We start from the raw sequence: 26088 nt of genomic DNA on the forward strand, positions 1-26088 counted from the left end.
GTTGTGTAACTTTGACTATGTTTACCAATGACATTCAACATTAGAACAGTAGGTATTATAAATGACAGATAATCCCAAATCACAAAAAGCATGATATGTCCCCCTTAATGTGTAAAATGGGTTTAAAACATTGTCATTTTTTTTCAAGGGGAGTCCATTTGCTTCCACATTAAGTTTTATTTATTTTTTTATTAAATAGGAGGGTTTTTTGTTCTGTTTTGTTTGTCCAAACACCTACCTCCTCATAGCATCATGTTAGCTTTCTATCCCTAATCCTTGTTCTAGGAGTGTGTTAATGTTAGATCAGTCAACATAGAAGCTCTGTGAGGGTTCTGTGGGGCTTCACTACCTGACCATAAGTTATGGAAGGGTATTGGTCAACCACCAAATAGTATAGTGGTCCAAATAGTGACATTCCTCTAGAAGAAGATCAAAGAGGAAAAGCTGAAGGTCAGATCCGTCACTGAGGATGGGCAACAACCCCTGACAAACAGCTCACAGATCAACCACCTACGGTCACAGGTTTTCTTGTAGTGGGATTTAGTTTCTGTTGACTTCCTGTAGCCTTGAGATTCTTCATTTTGATTATCACAGCAGCCGTATTTTACATCTTTCTGCTCAGTTTCCTTTATGTTGTCCTCCTCATTGGATGAGTTAAGGAAGGGTACCAACCCTGTCACCACCAATCGCAGATCAAACACTCATGCTGACCTGCGATACTCTGTGATCTCTGTTAATTTGATCCCACAAGCAGAGTGAGGGGGTCTCACACAAACACTGTTTATGCTTGGCTGTGTCGTTTCATGTGTGAAAACTGAGAAACCATCTCACAGAGGCAGTTTGTCATTTCCAGCACCTGAGGTTCAGAGCGATTGCCGTTACAGGATCTGTCCATGACATTGAGGTTGATTTGTGAATGCTTGGATGTTTAAACAACAGCAACAGAGACATGGTATCTTTAAAACAAAGAGAGCTTAACATTTTTTACTAGTGAAACGAGATCTGAACAGAAACTTAAGTTTTAAAGAGGATGTGGTTATTGTCTTTGAATCATGTGTCAAATTTCTGCTTTGGCCTGTGCACTGTTGATTCTCATTGGGGGGCATAAGACAGTTTCAGTTCTGTCTCAAAATCTGGCATTATTCCTCTACATCTGTATTTATAATTTCCTCTCAGTATGTTTTGTCTGCTGTTTTGCTCTTGTCATCATCCTGCCCTCACGCCTGAGATACAGTGCTGATTTTGGCTGTTAAACATTGTGAGGAATTGTCAGGAAGTGGATATGTCGGTGGTAAACCACCCTTATAAAATCATTATGAGTCACACTGACTACAAACAATCCACAACCATTAACCTCCATTGTGTCTGACTATATTGTGTGCTGGTGGTATAGTAAGAAAGAGTGAGCACTAGAGCTATAAAAATGAATCAATTCACAGGCAATCAACAGTTTTGTGGGCCAACATTCGCATGTTCAAGTTTATCAAACGTTAGAATTTACTGATAATAAATATTAATAAATTAATTAATTTAATTTGGGCTTTGGACTGTTCATCAATAAAACATGCAGTTTCAGAATATCCCTGGGAACTTATGATGCATTTCAGTATTTCTTTACATTTCATTGACGAAAAAATACATCAATTCCACAAATAGAGAAAAAAATGGAAAACTATTTCAACTGTTAAATTCATGAAAACTTGGTTTAGCTTGTATAAGGAATATGGAAACCAGTTGTCTATCTTTGCTATACACTACAGTCTGCGGTCACAAACTAGTATTGGCTTTACAACAAAAACAATAGCTATATACAGTATCTATCTAACGCAGTCACAGTCAGCAGACTAAAGATTGCAAAGTGGCATTGGCTATTTCAAGTGCCCAAGGTAAGGAAGTCCCATTCATTTTCTCCATAGACAATGCAAGGTGACACACATTGAGAGCACTTCCATGGTTCAAATTAACATGAAAGTCTTCTAGTCAAGGTCAAGTCATCAACAACTGTGTGAGAAAATCTCTTGTTCTTTTATAAAAAGTCAGAGGAATCCTTTGTACAAAAAAAAGGGGCGAGGGGGCGTCATGGTGCATATCACACTAGCTCGAAATTACGCCGAACCATCGCTTTAAGTTAATGCTGTTGAGAAAACTGAATATAAATTTGGGGCTGAATTTGTAACTATGATGCAGGGCTTTGTTCACAAGTGCAACAAAGAAGCATTTAAAGTTTTCAACACTCTCGACTTTTGATGCCTGGCCTCTTCTCCATAGCAATAGTGGGAGAGGCTCATGGGTATTGCAGTGCTTAAACCCATCCACCTTGTCAAAGTGAAACATGTGTTTTCCCCCTTTCGCAACTCTATTCTAAATTAGCAGGTTTCCTAGCAACCATACTTTTAACCACACTGTAACACAGCTGCCCTATTTTTGCTTTCTTCTGCTGCTATGCTAGTATGATTTTGTGAAAAAATTAAATTAATGACCAGAGCTCACAACATCTCTGTATTCACAAAGCCACATGAACTCTAGTGAAGAGGGAAAGCAATAGAAAAGAAAGACAGTGAGAAAGAGTGCTGTTGACCCAGCTGGATTTATTTAATTTACTATACAGAATATAAGTATATATTTAATATTTTGGACATTTGTAGTGAGCCATAAACAACAGGGAGGCAACAATAACAGCATTCCTCATTAAGGAAAACATTAATCTGACCACTATGGCCTGAAGATCTTAGGACCCAAACTCTAGTTCTTCTGCACACAAACATCTTCGCACTTGTTCAATTCAAAGAAGCATTGTCAAAGAGTGGTGGATGAAAAAACTAAAATATAACATGTGTCTCCCATATAGATTAGATGCCCCCACATGCACAAAAGGCCACTCACATATCAGTGACAGATATGTATCACACAAATATGGCCTCATTGGCTCTATTGTTACAAACTGCTCCAAGATATATTTACTCATTTTATCTCTTAATTATTGTTAACATTCCACAGCTCTGTTTATAGTAATAGCCTGATACACTCACTCCAGACACATGCAACTGAAAATGGAGGTTTTGAGAGTGTTTTGGCTCTTAGATGTTAGCTAAAAAAGGAACACAGCATGTGGTAGTTGGACTGGCTAGGGCTATTCTGTTTTATCTGCTCTGGAACATTTTATGTCTTCTTTGGCGATGGCAATTTTATTTATATAGCGCATTTAATGACAGTTAAGGATTAGGGCTCAATATGATTTACATTGAAAAACAAAACATAAAATATAGGTGTATATGAGAACAACAACATGAGCAATATGAATGGCACACACATGGCATGAGGCACACACCTAACATACATTAAACAATGAAACATACCACGCAGCAATTAAAAGCCCCAAAAACATCAACACAACACAAAACATTAACACACACCCCAAAATCCTACCACACAGCTGCAACCAACTGTGAAAAAAACAAGTACTGTCAATTAGGTACACACACACACACACATACTGACTTCTGAGTTGGAAATTTGTCCCCCAAAGTAGCCTATGACAGACATACACACACAGTAATTAACTTTAAGCCTGGGAAAATAAGAGCATTTACAGTTTGCTTCTGAATGTCGACACAGTTGTGATGGACCACAGGCCCTCAGGCAGCTTGTTCCAGAGAGCAGGTAGCACAGTAACTGAAGACAAAAAATGTACTGAGGTGCATTTATATTTGACTATTTTAGTGCTTTATATAATGAGCTTTATAGAAATGGATTTTAAATGTGATTCGGTATTGTACAGGAGTCAATGAAGTGATTTCAGTACCGCAGAAATATGTTCAAATTTTAATGTACGTGTAAGGACACTAGCTGCATTTTGAATGAGCTGGAGCCGTCTTACTGACTGTTTGGGAAATCCTGCAAATAGAGTTTCTCAGAGTCAGTTTGAGATATGAATGCTCTTAGTTTGTCTTTGGCTTTGTTGTATGTGTGTGGGCTAAGCAGTGTACACAAATGCACAAAAGAGGAGTGAATGGGTTTCTGGAAAGCGTGTTTACGTCTATGCACGTGATTGCAATTTTGAAGTTGAGCAGAGGACTACAGTGGATGCTCTAGACCACTAAAGACAATTCACAAGACATAAAAGATTATCAACACTGTGGAGACGTACTGTAAATGAGGAACCACAGCTCAGCAGTTTTACAGTCTTTGTTTCATGTCATGTACACTGTTGTCAGACATCTCTCATAACAAAGGCATGTGTTTTCATTCATACTCTTTAAACCTATTTGGAGAAAATATCAATGTTTCTTCATTTAAAGAGATGGCAGAATGACATCGTATGTATGTATGTATATGGTGAAAATATGCATCTCCAGCCTGTTTGCATGTCTCTTTGGGCCACAGATGAAATATTGAGTCTGGTATGGCATTCAGTTTTCCAATGTTGAGACTGGGGGCTGATCCCTTTTCACTACAGCTTTAGGTGTCAGATTTATGGTAGACAGACCTAACGTTGTGATGTTAGGTGGTCTAGATTCATCTGTCTCTTTCGTAGCATGGTGTAGTATGTTGGCAACTGTGGGGTCCTGTTCTTGATCTTGTCTAGCACACTGTAAAAAAGAACCTCTCTTACCTGTTTTCTTTTGTCTGATCATATATCCTGATGTTGCTTTAACATCTGTAGCTCAGTTCTCTTGGACCTGGACCAGATACATACAGTCTGCTTTGTCTTCACATCCCAAGTTTTCTTGAAAGCAGACTTGACCAACCCCAAAACTCATAGACATTCACTTTACTACCATAGAAGACTAAACAAACCAAGATGAACGGATTATCCAAATACTTGCTGATAACTTTTCTGTTGATTGACTATAATCAATTAATCAAGTTATCGTTGCAGCTAAAAATCTATAGTATTAATGCTCATAATCAGTAATTTCTTCAAAAACACATAAGATTCAGTGCTGTCAATCAACAAAATTTGCTTTTCCTATGTGGCGTAGCTCTGTCTGACTCCAATCTTACAGCTCTTGGTTTGTGAAATAAGTGAATGCAAAATTGACTGGAACTAAAAGATTATAATAATGTGTTGTTTTTTCCTTGTTCTGGACCAAATTGACCACATTACAAGTGTGAATTCCTCCTAAGAAAGACAGAAAATTCAAAATGATTGCAGTATTAGGCATTCTTATAAAAACATTCTCATAAAAATGTGAACTTTTCCAGTACCTTTTTTTCTTGATTTTCTCGTGGATTATTGTTGTACCAGCTTTGTTGCATTGATGCACTAATACACATCCAATGTGTTTCCCATGTGTACCGTACCACACTATGGAAAAGATGATTTTGACAAAGAGTGGGTTGTTGTGATGGTGGGTGGAGAAAACAGGATACTGTAGCACAATCCTTTGTCCTCTGCTGAAGCAGCCATCGGCTATTTTGAGCCCGTAAACTGTAAAGTTGGATTGATCGTGCATTGCTCCATGATGCGTGATTTCTTTTATGGGAGTTATTCCTTTGTGTGTCTGTAAGGAGATGACGTAGTCTATTGTCTGAGCTTTTGACTTCCACCTCAATGTGGAGAAAGGTCATGACGTGACTATGTTACATCCTTATTGGGATGACATGACCTTTTGTTTTAGTCTCCACTCTGGAAACTAAAAGACGTCTTCACCCTGCAGAGAATGCTTTGTTCGTGTACGCTCTCTTTCACATAATGATAAGAATAATTAATGATATAAGTAAAGAATGTTGTTTGTGTACAAGTAGTGAGCTATAATCCAAGGGAGTCTACCACCAAAGCGTATAGTCAAAATTAAGCTCATTACATGTTTCAACTAGGCTCTATCAAGCAGAGGTTTCAAAGGAATCCCTCCGTTCCACTGAGAGTTAACAAAGAAATGCAGCCTTGTGCATTCCATAAAGGAGGGGAAGAGGGTCTTTTTGTTGTGGAGATAAGGGATCATTAAAGGACGATGTCTCTATAGTAAAAGAAGGTCTTTGTGTGTCTGAGGAGGGTCTCAATGTGGTCTTTGTTAAGTTGGTGCTCTGGGATCTGCTTTCAAACTGAGGAGGGGGAATTATTCGGACTATTTATCAGCCACTTTGTCACCACTGTGGGCATAAAGTGGCAGCTTAGATTTTTTTAACAAGGGAGAGAGGAGAGTATTGACGCATTTGCTGCCTAAGCAGGCTATGGTATGGCTGTGTAGGTGGAGGACGCAGACAGGCACAGGACACAGGCATCATAGGATGAAACAGCTTCATGGAGCCACTGTGCATGTCTATAGTCAACATTTCACTTATTCATGCTAACTGAACTTACAGCGAAGGGCCTTTTTGCAAAACACAACATCTCTGTTGCGTGTCTCATGGCTAATCAGTCTCAGGCACCATGTGGAAATTTCAGTGGCACATTTTAAACTATCAAAAAGCTTTGTTTCCACTCATGCATTTCAATGGAAACAGCAATGAAGGGTCTAAGAAGTCAGTTATTAACCAGCAGATCTATTAAAAGAAACGCGTGGATCAGGGACACGTTTAAGGTGTGCTTTCTGGCTCTCAACATTTTGTGTTGTGCCTGCAGTTTAGTCAAGGCTTCAAATTATTTCCTTCTGCTTCTGATGAGTAAAAAATGTGGTCATGGCACAGGATTCAAATGAACTAGGTTCCACTTCGATTTTGCATGTGATTTTCATTTACAAGACTCCGTTCTGTCTTAACTAATGTCTCCAGCATTCTCAGCTAGCTAATGGTCTTGACACCTCTGACCTGTAGGTTGGGAAACCCTGTTTGTACGACTGCTTTCTTTGATCATGTCATGATCACAGTGACCCAACAGGCCGTGTTTGTGTTTGTGTCATATGTAGTACAGACTGGGCTGTGATGGTGGGTGGTTTTCTTGGTATGCAGACATTCAAAGACAAATTGTCCTGGTCAGTGGCCGGACCCAGTCTCTCCAATGAATGGGATCTTCATGCACACATGGCTATCCATTATGTCTGGATGTTCGTCATGAGTCATTCAAGCCACATCCAAATAATCCTTTATGCACACCAGACAAACATAGACAACACTGCAACAATCTTCCACACTCAGCCATAAACAACAAGTGTATTCTCAAACCACAGAATACACAAACACAGCCGGTCACACCTACAGTACACAAAGTTACCCCACACTGTGTTCCATTTAATGCATAAAGATGGAGACTGGAAACTCCACATGGACATGTATTACTGCTGTGTTTATGCTAACGAAGTGGACAGCAAAGTGTTTGTTTCCTGTATATTTTACATCTATAACCTGACTTCTGATGACCCATTCCTAATCTCCATGTTGTCTGTTGTTTCTGTTTTACAGGGTGGAAAGAAACACAGCGGACCATGTGGAGGAAGAGACTGCAGTGGAGGCTGTAAATGTTTCCCAGAGAAGGGTGCCAGAGTAAGTCCCATACTGTAACTACTGTTCTGTTATAAATACCCCTCTCTCTTTCTCGCCTTCTTTCTAAGCAGCTCTATCTGTTGTCTTTCATTCTGAAATGCCAAATAAGGCCATGATCGGATTGGATGCTTTCTAAATGACCCTGCAAATGTAATTTCAATAACTTGGTTGCTGAGAGTGCATATCCCTACTCCAAACTATCTCACGGTTTAGGCTTTTACATACCTCAATCTTTCTCACAATGTGGTAGTAGTATCTACTGTAGAAAACATCATTTGCAGAGCCTGGAGGGACCCTAATAACATCTTATAGATCCTAAATTCTCTCTCCTCAATCTTATTCTTTAAAGGACAAGGCTGGTGTTATTCTGTTTTTCTCCCCAACCACTAATGAAAGGATAAGTCTGTGAGACTTAGTGTCATTTAGTGGAACAGACCTGGCACTAATGGAATATGATATTCATAAGTATATTTTAATGAGTGTATAATCACCTGAAAATAAAAATTGTTGTTTTTGTTACCCTAGAATTAATCCTTTATGTCTACAAAGGGAGCGGGTCCTCTTCCACGGAGCCCGCCGTGTTGCACCACCATGTTTCTACAGTAGCCCAGAATGGACAAACTAAACACTGGTTCTAGGGAAAGCTTTTCATGTGTTTTGCTGCCACTGTAGGTTCTCCTACACGCTAGGAAAGGGAGGCAGAGGGGAGGGGTATTAAATGGGTTGCAATATATAGCCTCACCACTAGATTCTACTAAACCTTCCTTTAAAAGCCAAACCAAACCGGATATCAGCAGAAAAGTCAATATCGAGCATCCCTTCTAAGAACGATACATTTGTCATAGTCAGAAAGTATTGAGAAATGGTCTGGGTCTTTTATGGGATTTGTGAACAATGAGAAAAAATACAGAATAACGCCAGTCTTATCTTATAAACACAAGCCGTTCCTCCATTCTGGTATTATTTAGACCATGTGTTACCAGCATCATATCCGATCATGGCATCTTGTGGGAAATTAAAGTATCACAACAATGCATTTTAAAGGTGTTAGATGATCTGAATGTATGAGCCTGACATGAGCATTCAGCCATAGGACACTGTGCTGCTGAAACCCATTAGTGTGAAATACTTATCACATTTTCACAACAGTTTAAGTGATGAAATTCACACAAATTAACCACTGTCAAAGAAGAGGTCAGCATTAGAAGTGTCTGGAGTGTGGGAGACCCATTACAGAGAGAAATGAAAGATAAAAAGAAGAGCGAATTACCCGATGCTGGGTTGTGAAATCAGAGACAGACATAGACTAAACATATTTAGATAACAAGCTCAGAGTGAGTGAGTGGGGTTCTGCATGACTAAAGCCTGCTTTTTGCCCCAGACGCGTGTTGTTCAGATTATCAGATAGTTTTCTGATTGTTGGACAGACAGTTTTGTAACCTTTACAATCATACAACCAAACTCCACTTTGTTGAGTAGAAAAAAGTTTTATTTGTACTGTGAATCCTTTATTTTCAAGGATGAATCATTTTGAATGGGGACACAGAGAAGTGTTTTTTGAGTGGTCTCTTGGTTTACTCAGGCTTGAAGAGGAGCTGACATAAACACCTAAGCCTACCTGCTGCACCGAAGAAGTACAGAAAATCAATTGCTAACCATGCTAACTACTTAGTTGCTTCTCTTTGTCTCTGCTAGTTGGTGCTCATGTCACTGACAGAGCTTATTTCGAGTCTGTGCTCAGTGAACTGCGCTCCTTATACCTGTTAGAATGTCCACTTTATTTTTATTACATATATTTTTTCCAGTAATGAAAAGTCATCTCATTCCCTGTCCTTTCTGATTTAGTAAATGCATAAAATTCATCATTAGTTTATTCATCATTTCTGCTGTGAAAAAAATCACCATGACAACCTTTTACGAAGCAGCTGCACCGAAAATAAGGCATATACAGCATCGTATATCCATATCTTAAAGTTTTGCTTCCTTTTGTACATTTTAAAGACAATCTTTCTAAAGTGGTCCAACTACCTAGTTTCCTCTCTTATCTTTTAAGAGTGCTCATAGAAACTATAAATGTCTCAGGTCAGTTCTGTGATGTGTTGAACTCCAGGACTGAAATGGACTCCTGTAAGATTCCCTGCCAATCAATAAAATAGCTCCGTAGGGAGGCATTTTTAAAACAGAGTTGAGGACAGGATTGGTCCAGCAACTGTACTTTGACATGCACTGAGAATTTACCAGCTTTACAGTAGGTCTGACCTATGACCTACGTGCTCGCTGTGGATACAGGAAACCCCATAAGTATGCGGAGAGAGACAGAGGGAGGAAGTTCCACATTCCACATCTGAAGTATCCAAAAGTCTGATGAAAGGGTCAGCAGACCACCTTTCTCTTCCTCTCCCTCTCTCACTCTTTTTCGTGTCTGCGATATAAAAGAAAGTACTTTAATCATTCAGTGAAGAAGCGACAATGAGTTTTTCTGGTAACAAGTCTTTTATCCTTTATGCATCTAGTCTGCTGAAGCTGAAACATTTCTCGCACACACTGACTTTCACTATGAAACTTTTGTTGCTGTACAATAAGATTCTACTTTCCAAGTAGCCAGGCATAATACATTTTCCTTTGTTTTTTCCTGTCAGTTGTTGTCTCTGACTCATTGCATGCGTATTTAAGCTGTACATTTTCCAAGGCCTAAGTGTCTTGTACATAATTTGCTTCTCCCTCCATGCATGACACTACTGATGGACTTGTTTTTGAATACAATGGAAACCAAGATGGTTTCTCACAGATGTGTTCACCCCTCTGTCTCTTTAGCTTTACGTCTGTCTTTTTTCCTTCCAAATGTTTCCCTCGAGGAGACTCAACGGATCTTGCGCAGCTGTCTGGATTGGCTGGGACTTGACACAGCTGCAGTGATTAGGTGATGATAGTTGATGGCTACATGGTGGCTGTAGACAAATCAACATGATGCCATGGCTGCCCTGTGTGGTAGCAGGATTCTGTTACTGTAGCAGAATCATCATCACTGTGTCCAAGCTTTTTTACCGTTAATATTTCTTCTCATGCCCTACACTCCAACGTTTGGACTATCAGCTTCAAAAATGAGATCACCCTGGCAATATCACTGTAACCTATTAGTCATCAAGTCCGAGATAGATGAGCTTGGAGCAGAAATATTAAAGTAATGATGAGTAATGTTTTTCAAGGAAATGTTAGTATTTTTTTTACATTGTAATACAGTCTTTCATTACATTTTTTTTCTATTCTATATATTCATTCTATACAGTAGTTTCGTCTTTATCGTCCCACACATGAGGGATTTACAGAAAGTGATGCATGCATGTAATCCAATGTAATTTTGCCTTATTATTATCAGCCTCACTTTTACTTTACTTTTCACTGTCCAACAGCTGTATCAGAGCTGTATTAAGTTATTGCCAATGCAAACTGAATATTTACTATTGGTGCTAGTTCATATTAAACGCATTCAAATGGGTATTATAACTTTAAGGAACAAAGTGATTTTTTTTTATATTCAACATAAAAATATATTAGATGAGTAGTGCGGGAAGAAAAAGGAACTGGATTATGTTTCAGTGGACAGAGGGTCATGTGAGGTTCTTCATAAATTCATGCTAGACAAATCCGGAGAGAGATGAGAGACAGACAGCCAGAGCGTGAGAGGCTGAAAGAATGAAATAGATTGTTTGGTGGGGACTAAATATGTTACTTTCATGGATTTTTTGCATTGAGAGGAGAGCATAGATTCAACAAGCCAACTCTCCAGCATTACCACCCACTCACCCAGTAGAGTGCACACTGAAGGCGTGGAGAAAAATATCAAGCTGCCCTCAGCACTCTTCCAAAAGTCGTTGTTGTTCTTTCAGTTAAGTGAATTGCACTTCTGAGATTGGTTATAAAAAGGAACCTAAAAAGGAGTAACGAGAACATTAATTAGGTGTACAATGCATCTGAAATAGTTCACAAGACTGTACTTTATCATAGCTGAGCAAAATGAACACAGTTGTAATCACACAGCAGAGTTGGCACCTCTACAGAGAAACTAAAGTGTAGCCAAATAAAGAAATTGAGAATCCCAGGAGCTGTTTAGCGAGGCGGTGTTGGGAAACAAAACAGCCTGCTGTCTCGGAAGCATGAAAAACCAGGACAGCATTAGAAACTGAACACAAGGCACCCTGCGTTCTGACCAGAAAACATGTTAAGCAGATCAATGCTGTCTTTTGTGCTAGGAGTCTTTCCATTTCAGTTCTCAGAAATAAGGAGTGGCGCCGGGTTTTACACAAAAAAGACAGTAGCATCCAAGCATAGAAGCTATGGTGAGGAGAGAATGATGTGTGTGTGTGTGTGTGTCTGTGTGTGTGATAGAAAAATGTGAGATTTGGGCACCATTATAGACATCATGCAGACGGAGAAATGCTGTCCTCTCCACCATGGGAAAGGCTGCCACAGCTGATGTAGAACAGGAAATGACACATTTCTCAGGAAGCTAAGCACAATGACAGTCCACTGATCTTTTTTTAATATAGACGGTCTCTGTTTTTCTGGGAACAGTATCGTCCATGTGTTTGGTCAACTATGTGTTTTTTGCCTGTGACTATAAATGGCAGAGATTTCCTTGTTCCATGAAAACAAGTCCATACCTACAGTACATTCCAAATTCAGCGCCCACGAATGTCATGCACTTAACTTAGGGGGTGTGGATCAGGAGGTAGAGCAGTCGTTCTCCAATTGGAAGAACGACTGCTCAACCTCCCAGCTCCTCCAGCCAGTTCAATTCCCAGCTCCTCCAGCCCACATGACACTTAGCCCCAAATTGAATGAGAATAAATGGTTAACTTCCTTCTGATGTGCAGGTTGGCACCCTGCGTGGTAGCCCCTGCCATCAGTGTGTGAATGAGATGTACAGTAATGTAAAGCGCTTTGAGTGATCATAAAGACTAGAAAGGCACTATATAAGTACAGTCCATTTACCAACATCTGCTCAGGGACAGGGTAACAGCACACAGAGGAATGTTGTAGGTTAAAAAGGATCAAAAACCTTTCACAATATTTCTGTTTTCAGGTTTTGACTTTTTTTAAACTGTTTTAAAGCAAATCATACAACGCACATTCATTCATGGCATTCATGGCAAAGCAAGATTATTTTTCTTAGTCAACTCAAAGACGCACTTTTTCCAACAGTAGCAATATGAATTAGAAGCAGACACTTTGGCCTTATCTACAGTAACCCTCAGAAAACTCTTGAACTCTTCTGATTAGGGCTTCATATAGTAGCCTACCAGTGTCAGTGATGTTTAACTCTGATCTAATGTGATTGATCTTTTTTGATTGAAACATTTTGTCTGGCAGTAGAGGAGGAGAGATAACTGAGTGAGTGTATTTATTGTGACTGACAGCATACCTTTTTTAGATTGGGGTCCTGTTTCAGCCTCACCTATCAATATAAGACATGATGTGTACAGGCAGTTTTGTTTCAGCTGCACCTCATTCCAAACCTGCAATCAGGAGCCTCATCCATTCCTGTAGTCCGTCTCATCTGACCCTGACCTCGACAGGGCCTGTCAGGGAAGAACTATCAACTGTGGAGCAATGATGAAAAACTGGTGCACGTGATAGTGTGAGTGGAAGGGAGGGGAGGTCAGTACAAACCTGTTGCTATCACTAAAACTCTTGGGCAGGAGGATTATCTTTTCCTAAGATTGTTGGAAAGAGGAATTCAGTAGGGATCGCAGGCTGGCTTTTGTCCTGTGTGAAAATTAAAGCTGTAGGGCAGTAAGAAATGTCTGGGGAGATGCTAAGACAAACAGACTGTAACCAGCTGTTTCTGTGTGTTAATATAGCATGATGTCCCAGTTAAAAGATGGAAAGAAATAGTCTTGCTAGCTTTTGCTACGGGTGAAGGATTTGAAAGATACCTCAGCCACTGTGTGAAGCTGTAAAAATAATGGCGAAACATAGAAGTCATGCTAGAAGAAACACTAAGTCTTAACTACCTTGTTAAATCTCCACACATCACAAATTCCTCATGTGGGTTGTGTGGTTTCACCCCCTCTCCTAGACTCTGAAATATCTGTAAATGGAACTAACAGATCAACGGGAAAAGTATAATATGCACAAATAACTGAAATATGTTTGATCAAAGTCACAAAGTATACTTTCATCTACAACGAATACCTGAATGCAACAGTAATAATATTAACAATATATAAGATTTAAGAGGTCTGATCAGTAAAATTACAAATAACCAGAAACTGAATTTAAAAGGACAATTGATATTTGAGGGTCATTACATTTTTGTGTTCGACTAATGCTATTCAAATGTTATTTTGTGAGTTCTCACATCGATATTTAAACCTGAATGTTTTTTTTCTTTCGTGGGCCACCTAGGGGAAGCACAAGATAAACATAACATGACCAGATTATTGTCATATAAAGTTGTTCTAGTGAAGTGGGCTACATATCTAGTACATACAGCGCAACATCTGCATTGATTTGGAGTCATGTTTTGGGCCAACAGGCAAATATTCAGCCCCCTTTTAACTTTTGGTCTACAAGGTTCTTGGGCTGCCATTTAGGACTGGGCAGAGAGTGTGTTTTAGGTTTTTTTTAGTGCTCTTTTGCTTAAAACAACAAAATAAAGCTGATGAGAGCAGTGAGAGTGAACAAAACCAGTATAGTTAAAGCCATAAAACCAAATCATGAGCAGAAAGATACTAAAATACTTTGTAGAGCTGAGGGGAACTGCATGTTTATTCAGTGCATCACCACCAGCAATATTGATTGAAAAAGCAGAATATGTGTGTAGGTATGTGTGAGTTCCCTATCTTGATACCCTACAGAAAGGCAAGCCTCACTGTCACAGACAACAAATAAGAATGTTGAGACATACAGTGCAGCTCTCAGACACAAGCAGGCTCCCTATGACTTGGAAAATTGATATCACAAGATCACATCATATTTCTTCCATGACGTCTTCTGTCTCTACAATCAAAAGAAATTATTTTCCCTATCTCTTTTGGTCTTTTTTCAAGCACTGTCAAAGTCAAGTTTGACCCACTGTGCTGTACCCAGCTATGGTTCAGCTTTAAGAGCCTATAAAAGTGGTTCGCTCTCAAAGTTTAAGATGATGGGTGCTGTTTTGGAACAAAGGGACTATTGTTTGTGTGGACAAAGGAGCATCTCTTTTTAAAAGACATAAATGCCAACATTCACAAAAATAGGCACACGGATACAGTTATTGCTGAAGCTGAATATTGACCTTTTGCTAATGCCCTCCCAGCAGAAGAGCATGACCAATGATAGCCTAGCAACATGGGAGTTTAGAGGGTTGTGTCTTTTTATTTAGTTTTTCAAAACCAAAAACAACAGCAAAACTGCAAGGAATGATTTAAACAGTATATTTATCTACTCTAATCTAAGATGCAAATGACAAATGACTGGCAAACTAGCTCACTGTAGTAACTCACCCATTGTGGCCAAGAAGTATTTAATTTGTGGTGTTGATGTGTAGGCTACATTAGCATGTCCACTGTGAAGTATTTCCCCACTGTGTGAAAGCTGGACATGGATGCTCCTACAACTCAGTTCTGCTCTTCATTGTTTTTGGTAAAAATGTAAATTCAAACAATCTCAGCCAAATCCGTTATCCAAGATAGTGCCATGTTTGTCAATCGCATTAGTTCCCATCTTAGATTTTTTTTTTCATATTGACGGAAAAAAAAAACATTAAAATAAAAAACATACTTTTTAAAAATACAAACAATAAAGCTTAAATCTTTAATCCTTGAAACCTGCTTTGTGTTTCCCAGTATCTAAGCAAGTTAGCCAATACAATATAAACTAGTGAGAAAGCGGGGGGGGGGGGGGGGGGGGGGTTTGCCTTTTTAAAAATTCTGGGAAGGCAACTTGAGATGTTTTGAAACCATAGAGTTTAAGTTTGCTCAATCAGCAAGAAACAGCTGATAAAATCTGCCAGTGACTTTCAAAATCAACAGTTGCTGGTAAAAAAAAAAAGAAAAGCTATGTGAGAACATAAAGTTTGTAGCTACAGTAACTAAGGGGACAGGGCTTAACAAACAGTCAAATGATTGGGCAAATATGACTACATTTTGTATTCATATCTTAGAACGAACATTTGATGCTTTTATAATCATCATGCCAGAAGGACGAAAGATTAGTTAGACCTCGCCACTGACAGTACAGTCATTCAGTAGTCCACTATTGTGTGTATTTAGGCAGCAGATACTGGTCTTGATGTTATCATCAGCCAGAACACATGGTGTGAATGTAACCGAGGACAAATGAGGTGGATCAAGATTAGTAAAATAAGATATTCTGGTTTGCATTGTGGCTGAGAGATTGTTACCTCAGTGGACTCTGAACATAAGCAAGCTTCACCCCTAATCACTGAGAAATATGGCAATAAGCTCCTTTTATGTCCTGTAACAAACCTCTCCCTGTTTCTCTAATTGTTTCCTCTTTATTCTCTCATGTACACCTCCTGTTACCAGTTTAGTCCATCTCACTGAAAAGCACACACAAACAAACCCACTCAATCATATGTGTCCAGTTTGTAATAGATAGATATTCTGTTATAATAATAATCATAACAGGAATGTTGGGTAAATGAGGTGTTAACGCTCTTCATCCTCTGGGATGAATGTGTTTAATTTGCCGAAAGCAGTTAGGAAACGTTATGGTTGGCGAAGAGGGACCTTGGGGCTGTTGGAAAAATTTGATCAGGGTTGTGGGTCACCACAGCAACACCATGTGTTCCCCATCAGGCCTTGTTGTGAAACCTACATCAGGGGCCGGTTGCAGAGGAAATAATTAGATCTAAGTTTACTAATATTTATTTCCAGTATTTCCAGCATTTCTGAGAAAGACATGTTTTGGTGCAGGCTTTTTTTCTCAGGAGCAGGGATTGAGTCTCCATGTGCAACATGTACTGATCGCTCTGTAATTTTGGAAAATGTATGCAATATGTGACTAAAGTGATTGGTTTTGCAGTTTATCTTCCTCATGGCAAAAGGTCAGAGTCAAACATTGCCCCCACTCTAAATCATCTACATCTTTCAGAAATTAGGAAGATCACCTCAGTGCAATTTTACATCTGCAACTATGTGAAGTCTCAGTTGGTAATCCTATCCATCCACAGACCTATGTATCCAGGAATGTGTATTGCAGCTGGAGTGGCAGTGGGTGTTGAATCCCCATGTGGGAAAATCCAAAACTTTTCCAAGATGGCAAAATTGGACTGTGGATTGGGCCAGATGGATGGGTTGGAAGTTGCCAAAAGAGACCTTGAGGATTACATGGGTATCCCTGATGCTAATGTGACTGGCTGAGGTCCATATCAATCAGAGCCAAATCCACAGCTGGGTATTCCACTGTAAATCTAGTTTTTCCAGTCTTGGGTCTTCTTCTGTATTGTTGTATTTCTCACCCATTTGTAATGCAATATGTAAAAGCACCACATGAAGCTTTTTAGGAAAATTCAAAATAGCCAAAAGCCTAATATGACATTTTCAAATTAATTGTCCACAATAGTCAAGAAACACAAGGATATTCAATTTACAACTATGTGAAATAGAGAAAGGCAGCAAACCTTTACATTTGAGAGGCTGGAATCATCATTTGTTTGGTATGTTTGTTTAATAAATGAAGGCATTGAAACTATCATTACCATGTTTACCCATACTCTACCAGTGATCATGTTGTTTTAGTGCAAGATGTACCAACAGAAAAAAATGAGACAAAGAATTTAATTTTCTAAGACTTCCCATAGCTCCTGTGGTCTGTTAAACTGTAACACATCATATATAATTCAATATACATTCTTTTGTGCCCTTGGGTGCGATACACGACGTCAGAGTACATTTGTTGAGGAAATAGTTTTCCATGGTGGACTTTTATAAACAGACACGCTGTGCACTGTATGGGAGCTGTAATAGCATTATAATCACAGTGATAAATGTAACAGTGGGATTATAGAGGCAACACACCCATAATGGATCTCATTACACACAGACTCACACTCAGACTTATGCAGACACATAATACAGGCAGGTGGTTGATCTCGGAGGTGAGGGCAACACCTCATTTGAGTCTGTGCGCCACATCAAACTTTTTCTCACATTCACACACACACACACACATATACACACAAGCTGCAGCTGTGTCCTGTTTAGACACACATGTGCTTGGACCACAGACTTGAGACGTTTCATTCCTCTAACGTGAGGCAATGGCACAGGTGTCAGGCCCCAGAGACCTCTGGGATAGCTGGAGGTCCAAGCTGTTCTGCTCTCAGCCTGGGATCCCCCTCTTTTGCGTTGATCTGCAACACACACCCTTAACAAAGCAGCACGCATGCACACTCTCTCTCTGATACACACACACACACACACACACACACACACACACACAGTCAGCTTCAGTCCAACCTGTGGTCATTAGTAGTCCTCTCTGGTCTGGATGCTGTCAGATCTTTGGCACATAAGTGTGCACGTGTTTTGTGAAATTGACACGTGTGCATGCAAAAATGAGCTCAGTCTAAACACATTAATTCAAATGTAAACTGGACAAACCACTCTGTGTTGAGTGGTTGAAGAACAGGGCAACAGAAGAGGATAAATTAAGCGAGTCCCAATAAATGTATGTTGTTTGTCTGAATGTCATTTGTTTAAATCTCTCTCTATCAATCTGTTTGTGTATGAGAAACTTCATGTAGATGAGTGAGAGGAACTTCTGGCTTAGGTTTGTCTCCACAGTAACTAAGCATTTTATATGTGTCATGGAACACTGTTCATCAGATGCTGTTTTCAGGTTGCTGTTCCACCTGCAGCCTGTTCAGCATGGCCTTGTTTTTTTTTTATTGTATAATTTTATATCTGCTCTGATCCAACATGGTCATTTAGTATTTTCAGAGGTATGACTATTTTTTCCAGCAGCGGGGATTCGGAACACTGACCTCCCTGACTGCAGCCAGGAGATCTAAACACACTCTCATAGATATCTAAACATCATCTACAGCTGTTTATTTACTCTGCCTGAGTCCTCCCTGGGGCACGCAGTTGAGGGCCCTCCTCGTCCTCCTAATCAAGCCCCTCAAGCCTTCCCTTAACCTCTAATTCCTGAGTCCTGTTTCCCCCTGGGCATCATGTAGAAGGGATGCGTATCTTTAGGAAATGAGTCCAAGAGAAATGTGTCCAAGAAAAACATGTATGTTAGCTGGGTCGCAGAATGGTGGGACTGACTCCACTGTAGTGTCTGAACCCACATTTGTGGGAGTCAGAGAGAAAGGGCAGACGCTTAGTGTGCTCGAATCTGCCTTCATGGCCTATTCCGTTGTTTCCTTTCCTAGTTTCTTCTTTACCTCTCTTACTTGATACATATTTCTGATACAAATTCCTTGTCATATTCTCGGTTTCATGCACCTTCCCCATCATCACATGCTGTTAATACTCCTCAGCTCTCAGCAGGCATGTCACAGAGACACTCACCATGAGTTCACCAGTTTACATGAGTATGAGTGTTATGTGAATGTAAGTGCACTCATTGCCATCTGTAGTTGTTTCTGTGGAAGAAGGTAGCTGTGAGTGCCCAGGCCCACACCAATGACATCAGACACTGATCACACTGCATAGCTGCAGTCATTCTGTTTAGACTCTGGTGTTATTTCTGAGGAAATACAGTATACACAACCACTGGAAGGGCAAGTCATGGCATTAACTCTGTTTTCAACAAAGTCAATTTAGAGAAGTATAAATATCCAGTATCCATGCAAAGGAGGTGTTGAATCTCAGTTTATGTGTGAGTAGAAGTTTGGAAGATAGTGAATATATGCAGGCATCTGTGTCTGCATGTCCTCAGGACAGATGCTATTTCTTGTTAAGACCAGTCATGGACTAGATGTTTCTCTCCCAAAGCAAATATCTTCCACATGCTACAGCTTCAACACAACAAAACATCAAATAGAAGCCAGATCATGCTAATATAAGCTGGTACATTTCAATGAATATTAGGTTCACTTTTTTCCCCAAGTCAGTTTTTCTTGCTTTAATTATTCCTAGTCTTCAAACTGGCAATAAGATCCCTTCCTAATGTGCTTCGATTGTAAGTGACGCAGGATAAAATCTACACTCCCAAACATTTAGTGGTGTTAGTCAAATCAAAGCTTTAAAGTTGCAGCTCTTTAGTAATGAATTCACTCATCTGTCCAGAAGAAAGTGAAAATATCATATTAATATTTTAGTATTTTAACCCCATACCCTACATGTGATCATGTAGTTTTATTGTGTACATTTTTTAACAGAGAAACATAATTTGGGTCAAAATAACAGATCCTGAAGAAAAAATACAAAAAAGTACGAGTGTGATATGCAGTATCAGTCAAAAGTTTGAACAGAACTTTTGACTGGTATTGTAAAACATGGTAATTTCATACTAAAAAGACAGTAACTTTTCAGATTGCTGTGAATAATCATAATCTGGACTGTGGATGTTGTCCCTCATCTCTTCCATTAAAAGCACAGTTGGAAGGATTTTCCTCAGGACGAACAGGATGAATGATTACAGCAGGTATAAATAGTCATATCGGCCCCTGGATATTGTTTTAAGAGCTTACCTCTAAGACATGATAAATGTTTAGATTTTCCTGCCATTTATCAGAATTGCTTATCTCTGTTGACCCTTTTTTACCTACCAGTAGCTCTGCCCATTTCTTGTCTAAAATGACAAAATGTCCTGAATGTAGTTCTCATTTTTTCCGAGCAGACAGATGAATCAACAGGGGGAACTTCCGGCCAGTTGTTTATTGATTTATTTTATTCCACTCTGAGGTCAGAGGTTTGTGCAATGGGCTGTGTGTTCCCATCCCACTCTTAGTGGGTCATTCCCAAACCGTCTGCCTCAGGGGACAGTCTGGGCCCAGATGAAATTTATGGTGTCAGACGGGGGAACTTTTAATATCTCTGATTTAAGAATGAGAAATGCAAACACACCCACACACACGTGTGCGCGCGCACACACACACACACACACACACACACAAACACACACACAGGGGTTGGTTGCTCTATATTGTACAGTGTGAACAGGAATTTTCTCAGAGTTTTTCCGATATGGATCAGATGTCATGAAGGCACTAGCAGGGTTAAGTGCTGCAGTGAAGAGGACATGTAAATATGTCAGATAGAAATCCAACCACATTTACAAAAGTAAAAAATGTACACACTTTGAGACATTTGTTTGAGCATGACTATGGGAAAAAACGGAAATTAAAAAACAAGTCAAATATCCTGTATAATCCTAGATTTACAAAGTCTTAAATAGCAACTAAACCCAGGCTGGAAACCTGTGTTTCACTTATGGGTGTGGTCAGAAACAAAAGTTTAAGCTGCCATTAAGGAGCTCTTTGTATAGAGGGGGTTCACCCAAATTTAGAGAGAAACACATATTTTCTATAACTATAATGCTATCTGTCCGTGCCTGTAACTTTCCATTATATATAAATACATACATATGTGTGTGTGTGTGTGTGTGTGTGTGTGTGTGTGTGTGTGTGTGTGTGTGTGTGTGTGTGTGTGTGTGTGTGTGTGTGAATATATGAGTACATACACACATATATTATACATATATATTATATATTTGTGTGTGTGTATATGTATTTTTCTTCTTTTTTCTTTTTTTAATCCACTGGTCTCACAAGTTATTCTCCTCAAAATAGATACTCATTCAGAGAAACATGCACATTGAGATTTAGCTGTTGAACCCTATTAATTTTAGCCACTAACACAGCTGATGAAATTTCATTTACCTACATTGTGCTGCAGAAATCTCAGAAGGATTCAGGGCCTCTTCATCCTCCTAACCAAATATATCTCAAAAACTAGCAAATAGTGAAAAGATGAGGTGGTTAGTTTCTATTTGGTTGTTACTGTAGAGAGGACTGGTCTGTTTTTGGCTGACAGTTAGGGATAATGTGTGAAATTACCCTTCATTCACATCAGTGAAAGAGACAGAGAAACGTGAACCGCACCAGCAATCCTCGGCTAACACCTGATTTTCTGGTTCACAGGAATCCACACAGCCATGGTTGGTTCAGAGGTTTGGTTCAAATCACTTAACTGAGGGAGGCTGTTCAAAATCCTCCTCACACATTCCTACAGCTGTAAAACATGGAGCTGGGACATCTTGCTGTCAGCAAAATATATGATAAATGAATGAAGGGGTTAATCCCAGACTAAAATATTGCTATGGTAGATGCCTTTCTTAGACTCAGATCTTTCTTAGAAGAGCTAAGAAAGATCTGAGATTTGAGATCTTGTGTTCATCTGACACCACATCTTTCTTTCTGCCTTGTTGCAGAAAGAAAGATATTTTTTACCCTATCAGCATCCCATCCTCACACACCTCAGCCTCAGTCTTTGTGTGTGTGTGTGTGTGTGTGTGTGTGTGTGTGTGTGTGTGTGTGTGTGTGTGTGTGTGTGTGTGTGTGTGTGTGTGTGTGTGTGTGTGTGTGTGTGTAGTTGGTAGTATCTCCTCAAATGAGTTGAGAAGTGATCAGATAAAGCAGACACCAGTTGCTAGACTAGTGTGGGAAGGGCTGGTGTTTTATCGCTCTTTTACAATTGTTCTTTTTTGTCTGCTTCTTAACAATCTTTATTTCTTGCAGGTATTAAGTGTCACTCTTTGTTTTATTGCCATATATTTTTACTTTCTTTTATCCTGTTATTTAAACTCTCCTCCTCTTGTCAATCAGTTCCTCTCTTTTTAGCCAACTGCAACTGACTTTACCCCCTAGTGTCCTTATTTGGCTGGGACTTAAATGCATTTTATAAAAGGGAGTGACTACCATAATTTGAACCATGAAATACATTTGCACAAGCTGTTCAAAAATTGTATCTGTGTAACTCATTCTCATCATTGTAAAAAGAAAAAAGAAGTTTTCTTTTTTTTAAAAAAACATGCCTTCCTAATCACAACACCTCACACAGACTCACAGATCTGGAGCCTTCTACTGTATTATTTTAAACAATTAGTCATTGCTTTTAGTTCATAAACTTAGGTGAAATCACACACTTCCTTCCAAGAAGGAGGGGCTGAAAGACCTTATAGTATTAACTTAGTGTTGATATTTAATCTCTGCTACTTTTAACTACTCTGTACCTGCATGTCTGTTGTTTTACCTTTTACAAAATGACGGTCATGGAATACAAACTGAATTTTACTGCCTTGATGGCTGCAAGCAAAAGTTAAGCTTCTCTAGATAATTAGTCACTTGTGAGCTACTGTTTGCCTCATCCCCTCTCTGACCTCAGTAGATTTGAGTGCTGATTGATGGCTGGTCGTATCCCATTATTGAACTCACGAGACAAGGCTAAAGGTATGACGTGACCCATTTGTGACAGAAAAAAGAAAGGAGCACAGACTGCTACAGTTACAGAAAAAGCCGTAGGGCAACACATGTTTCCTGAGCTTCATAATCTATTAAAGTCATGACCAGCCTTCAAAGACAGAAACCCAGACTTAAACGGACACTTTTGTGTTTGTCCTTTTATAAATCTAAGATGTCTTTTTTAAGAGCACCTAGAATTTGACTACATAATGCTGCAGCAGGATGTTTTCTCTTTCTTATCTGCTATTTGTCATTCTGCATTTCTTCTTTCTATCCACCCGCTGCTGCATCACCACTCAAACTTTTTTAAAAATCTTTCAGTTGTTTAGTGATGAGAAGACAATTGTAATATGTCTTTTACTCAAGCTTTTTGGTCATCTTTTGAACTGTGGCTGGTTTTGGCTTGCATGTGGACTAACATGCGAGCCCCCAGCAGAGACCGGAAACTAAGTGAAAACAGGCATACAAAGGAAGGTACAAAAAAAAAGGAATGTGAGAGTGCTCAAGAGTTGGGGAGAGGAAGGGAGGAAATGTTGGGTGGAAGTAGTGTGAGCAGATAAGAATAGGAGTGTTAAAGTATGGAGGAAGTAAAGCTGTGGAGGAGCGGTGAATAGACAGTGTGGAGGACTGGAGAGACACTAAGCTCAAGAGAGGATGGAACAACACAGTAAGCTGTATGGAACATGTCTGGTTGATTTGATTCACTGCAGACATTCTCAAGCGTTCCAAATGGCCTCACTAAAACCAGCATTAAGCTTGCCTTCATTACTTTCTTCAGGCTGCATTGTGCTACTCCCCAGTCTCTGGTCAAGAGTTCTTAACTTTTGTGTGTCATTTTATTTGCAGGGTAATAAATCGTACAAATAAGGATAAGGGTGAACTTTTAAGGTCTGTCTCTCCTGGAAGGCCTTCATGGAGTTGCACTCAGTTGTGCACATTCAAATTAACAGACATTTTGTGTGAAGAATGAAAAAATAAAGCTTGATACTCACATCTGCACACCTGGCTTATTGCTGTGTGAAGTAGACCTGTGGGGGAAAGCTACAAAAATTGTGAGACACACACTTGGCTCTGTTAGATGATATGAGTACTTAGAAGAACTTTGAAGCGTACAAAGGTAGAGCAGACTTGCACCTTTTGGTGTACTAAAGCTTACCAGTGAGAGTACCTTATCAGGGTACAGTACAGGGGTATAGGTGTAGATTAAGGTACCATTTATTTCAGGTCAGTTTTTATATCCCCACCATTTGTTCCCTTGAGATGTACAATTATATACTTCAAAAAACATGTCACATTAAGTGATATTTCAAATATCAGTGATCTACCTTGATTTTCCCCTTCATTGAGGAGTGGGCAGAACTTTACCCCTCACTAACTTCCTACCCATAACACAATGTAGGCTACTTGCTGGTCCCTCACATTGTGGTGCCTTAACTGACTGTAGTTCCTTGTACCTAAGGTCATAAGGAGCAACTTTGTACTTTAATGTACATTTCTGAGGCCCTTAACTGCCGGTGAAAAAAGTTTTCACACTGTAGCCTACATTTATTTTTGAGTGTTTACGTTACGTCCAGCATCATAGCAGTTCACACAAATATGCACTTAGAAGCATCTCCCTGGTTATCACCTATGAAAGGAGACTGGCATTTATCAGCCCTGTGTTTACGGCATGTAGAAAGATATAGAACAGTGCACATAGTGTACCATGCAAGTGCTCTAGACAAGGATCTGTTATGCACTTAAGCGCACACATACATACACACACACGCACAGTCTATTTGAGACATAAGCCACTTTTGAATTACGACACACCATTCCAGCTCACCCCACTCCTCCCTTCTGTCACTGTATATTTTGCTTCTCCCTCTGTGTGAATTATAGCAAAATTATCACTTTGACAGAGCCATTTGTCTTCAGTGAATTAGTCAGCTTTATTATTCTGCTTTTTATGAGGATGATGATTTACAACTGTAAACTGTCTATGAGAGAAGTTCACCTTACTTCATGCCAGAGGGACTTTTTTTCACAATAACAATAGGGAACATGGGATTTAATGACAAAGAAAACAGGCTTCTTTCTACATATAAACTTTCATTCTCATGATGAACATTCTCATCTTCAATTACATCTATTATATTGTCAAAATTATGCAGATTTTGACTATGTTTTAGTATTCATTTATCCAAGAAATATATGTAGGAGAAATGAATCCTTCTGACATTAACTTCTCCTCTAGCTCCACCATGAGGTCAACATTTGTGGCTCAGAGTGAAATATCTTTACAAATACTGGATGAATTCTTGAAACCAAATGAAATAAAACATTTAATTGGGTCAGATATTCATGTTCTCTGACTTTTCCCCTGTGCCATCATCAAGTCAAATATGTAAATTTGTCTAATCAATTCTTCATTTTATTTATTTTAGCATGCTGATTTCTTCCTTTTATGGGGTGAATGCCTAATTAACGCAATCAAGCTGATTCCATGTAAAGAATCACGGCACACTGCCCAGTATTTGTGAGTTGTCAGTTGTCTGCTCTGTAGGCAATAGCTGAAGTGTTGAGACTGAAGACAAAACACACATCTCTTCTTTCAAAAATCCCCCCATAGACAAAGCTCTTGACTTCTACACACTCACACTTACACACAGGCTGCATTTACAAGTGCACAAACATCTCGCCATCAGTTATACGAGTTCATCCGTGGCCTTATCTCACACGATCTCCAGCTGATATGTCTGTAGTCTTGTTTGAATTGTTGTCTGACATTGTTTAGGCTCCCTGCAGTTTTATTAATTCCTTTGAGACCCTTGGTTCATCAACATCATATGGCCAGCCCCAGAGTATTTCTGACTAGGGAAAGCGTCACTGTGTTTATTGGCTCTCACAAAAACACTGTCATGCCCCTGAAACCTCAGAGGTCATCAGTTATTGAACCCCTGACCTCCCAGACCATACAAACTGACCCAGTTCTCATGGTATTGCCGACCTCACGTGTTTCTCAACCCTTTGCAAAGTGATTTCCTCATATGAATATGTTTCCATCCCACCAGTCCTTCTCTTCTCTTTCCAGTCCCTCTCAGACATGTGAATGCACTATTAATCACTTTTCTTGTTTGTGATTATTATTTTAAAAACAAAGTTGTCACAGAGGTATATTTTGGAAACCAGACACGTAACGTCTGCTAACTGCCAGACTCACATTTTCCTTCCTTCTTATCAGCCTGCCTGTCTTCTCTCTTTCA

The 26088-nt window shown here is 39.4% G+C and overlaps 1 protein-coding gene across 1 annotated transcript in view; it reads left to right on the forward strand.

The window, feature by feature from the left end:
- col4a2 (collagen, type IV, alpha 2) overlaps positions 1-26088 on the forward strand; it is a 56458-nt gene that overhangs the window by 10668 nt on the left and 19702 nt on the right. The window contains exon 3 of the mRNA XM_053328264.1: positions 7342-7422. Within this exon, the coding sequence (XP_053184239.1) occupies positions 7342-7422 (81 nt within the window). The remainder of the gene's footprint in view (positions 1-7341; positions 7423-26088) is intronic.

The sequence above is a fragment of the Scomber japonicus genome, chromosome 11 (genome assembly GCF_027409825.1).
Source record: "Scomber japonicus isolate fScoJap1 chromosome 11, fScoJap1.pri, whole genome shotgun sequence".
Classification (NCBI taxonomy): Eukaryota; Metazoa; Chordata; class Actinopteri; order Scombriformes; family Scombridae; genus Scomber; species Scomber japonicus.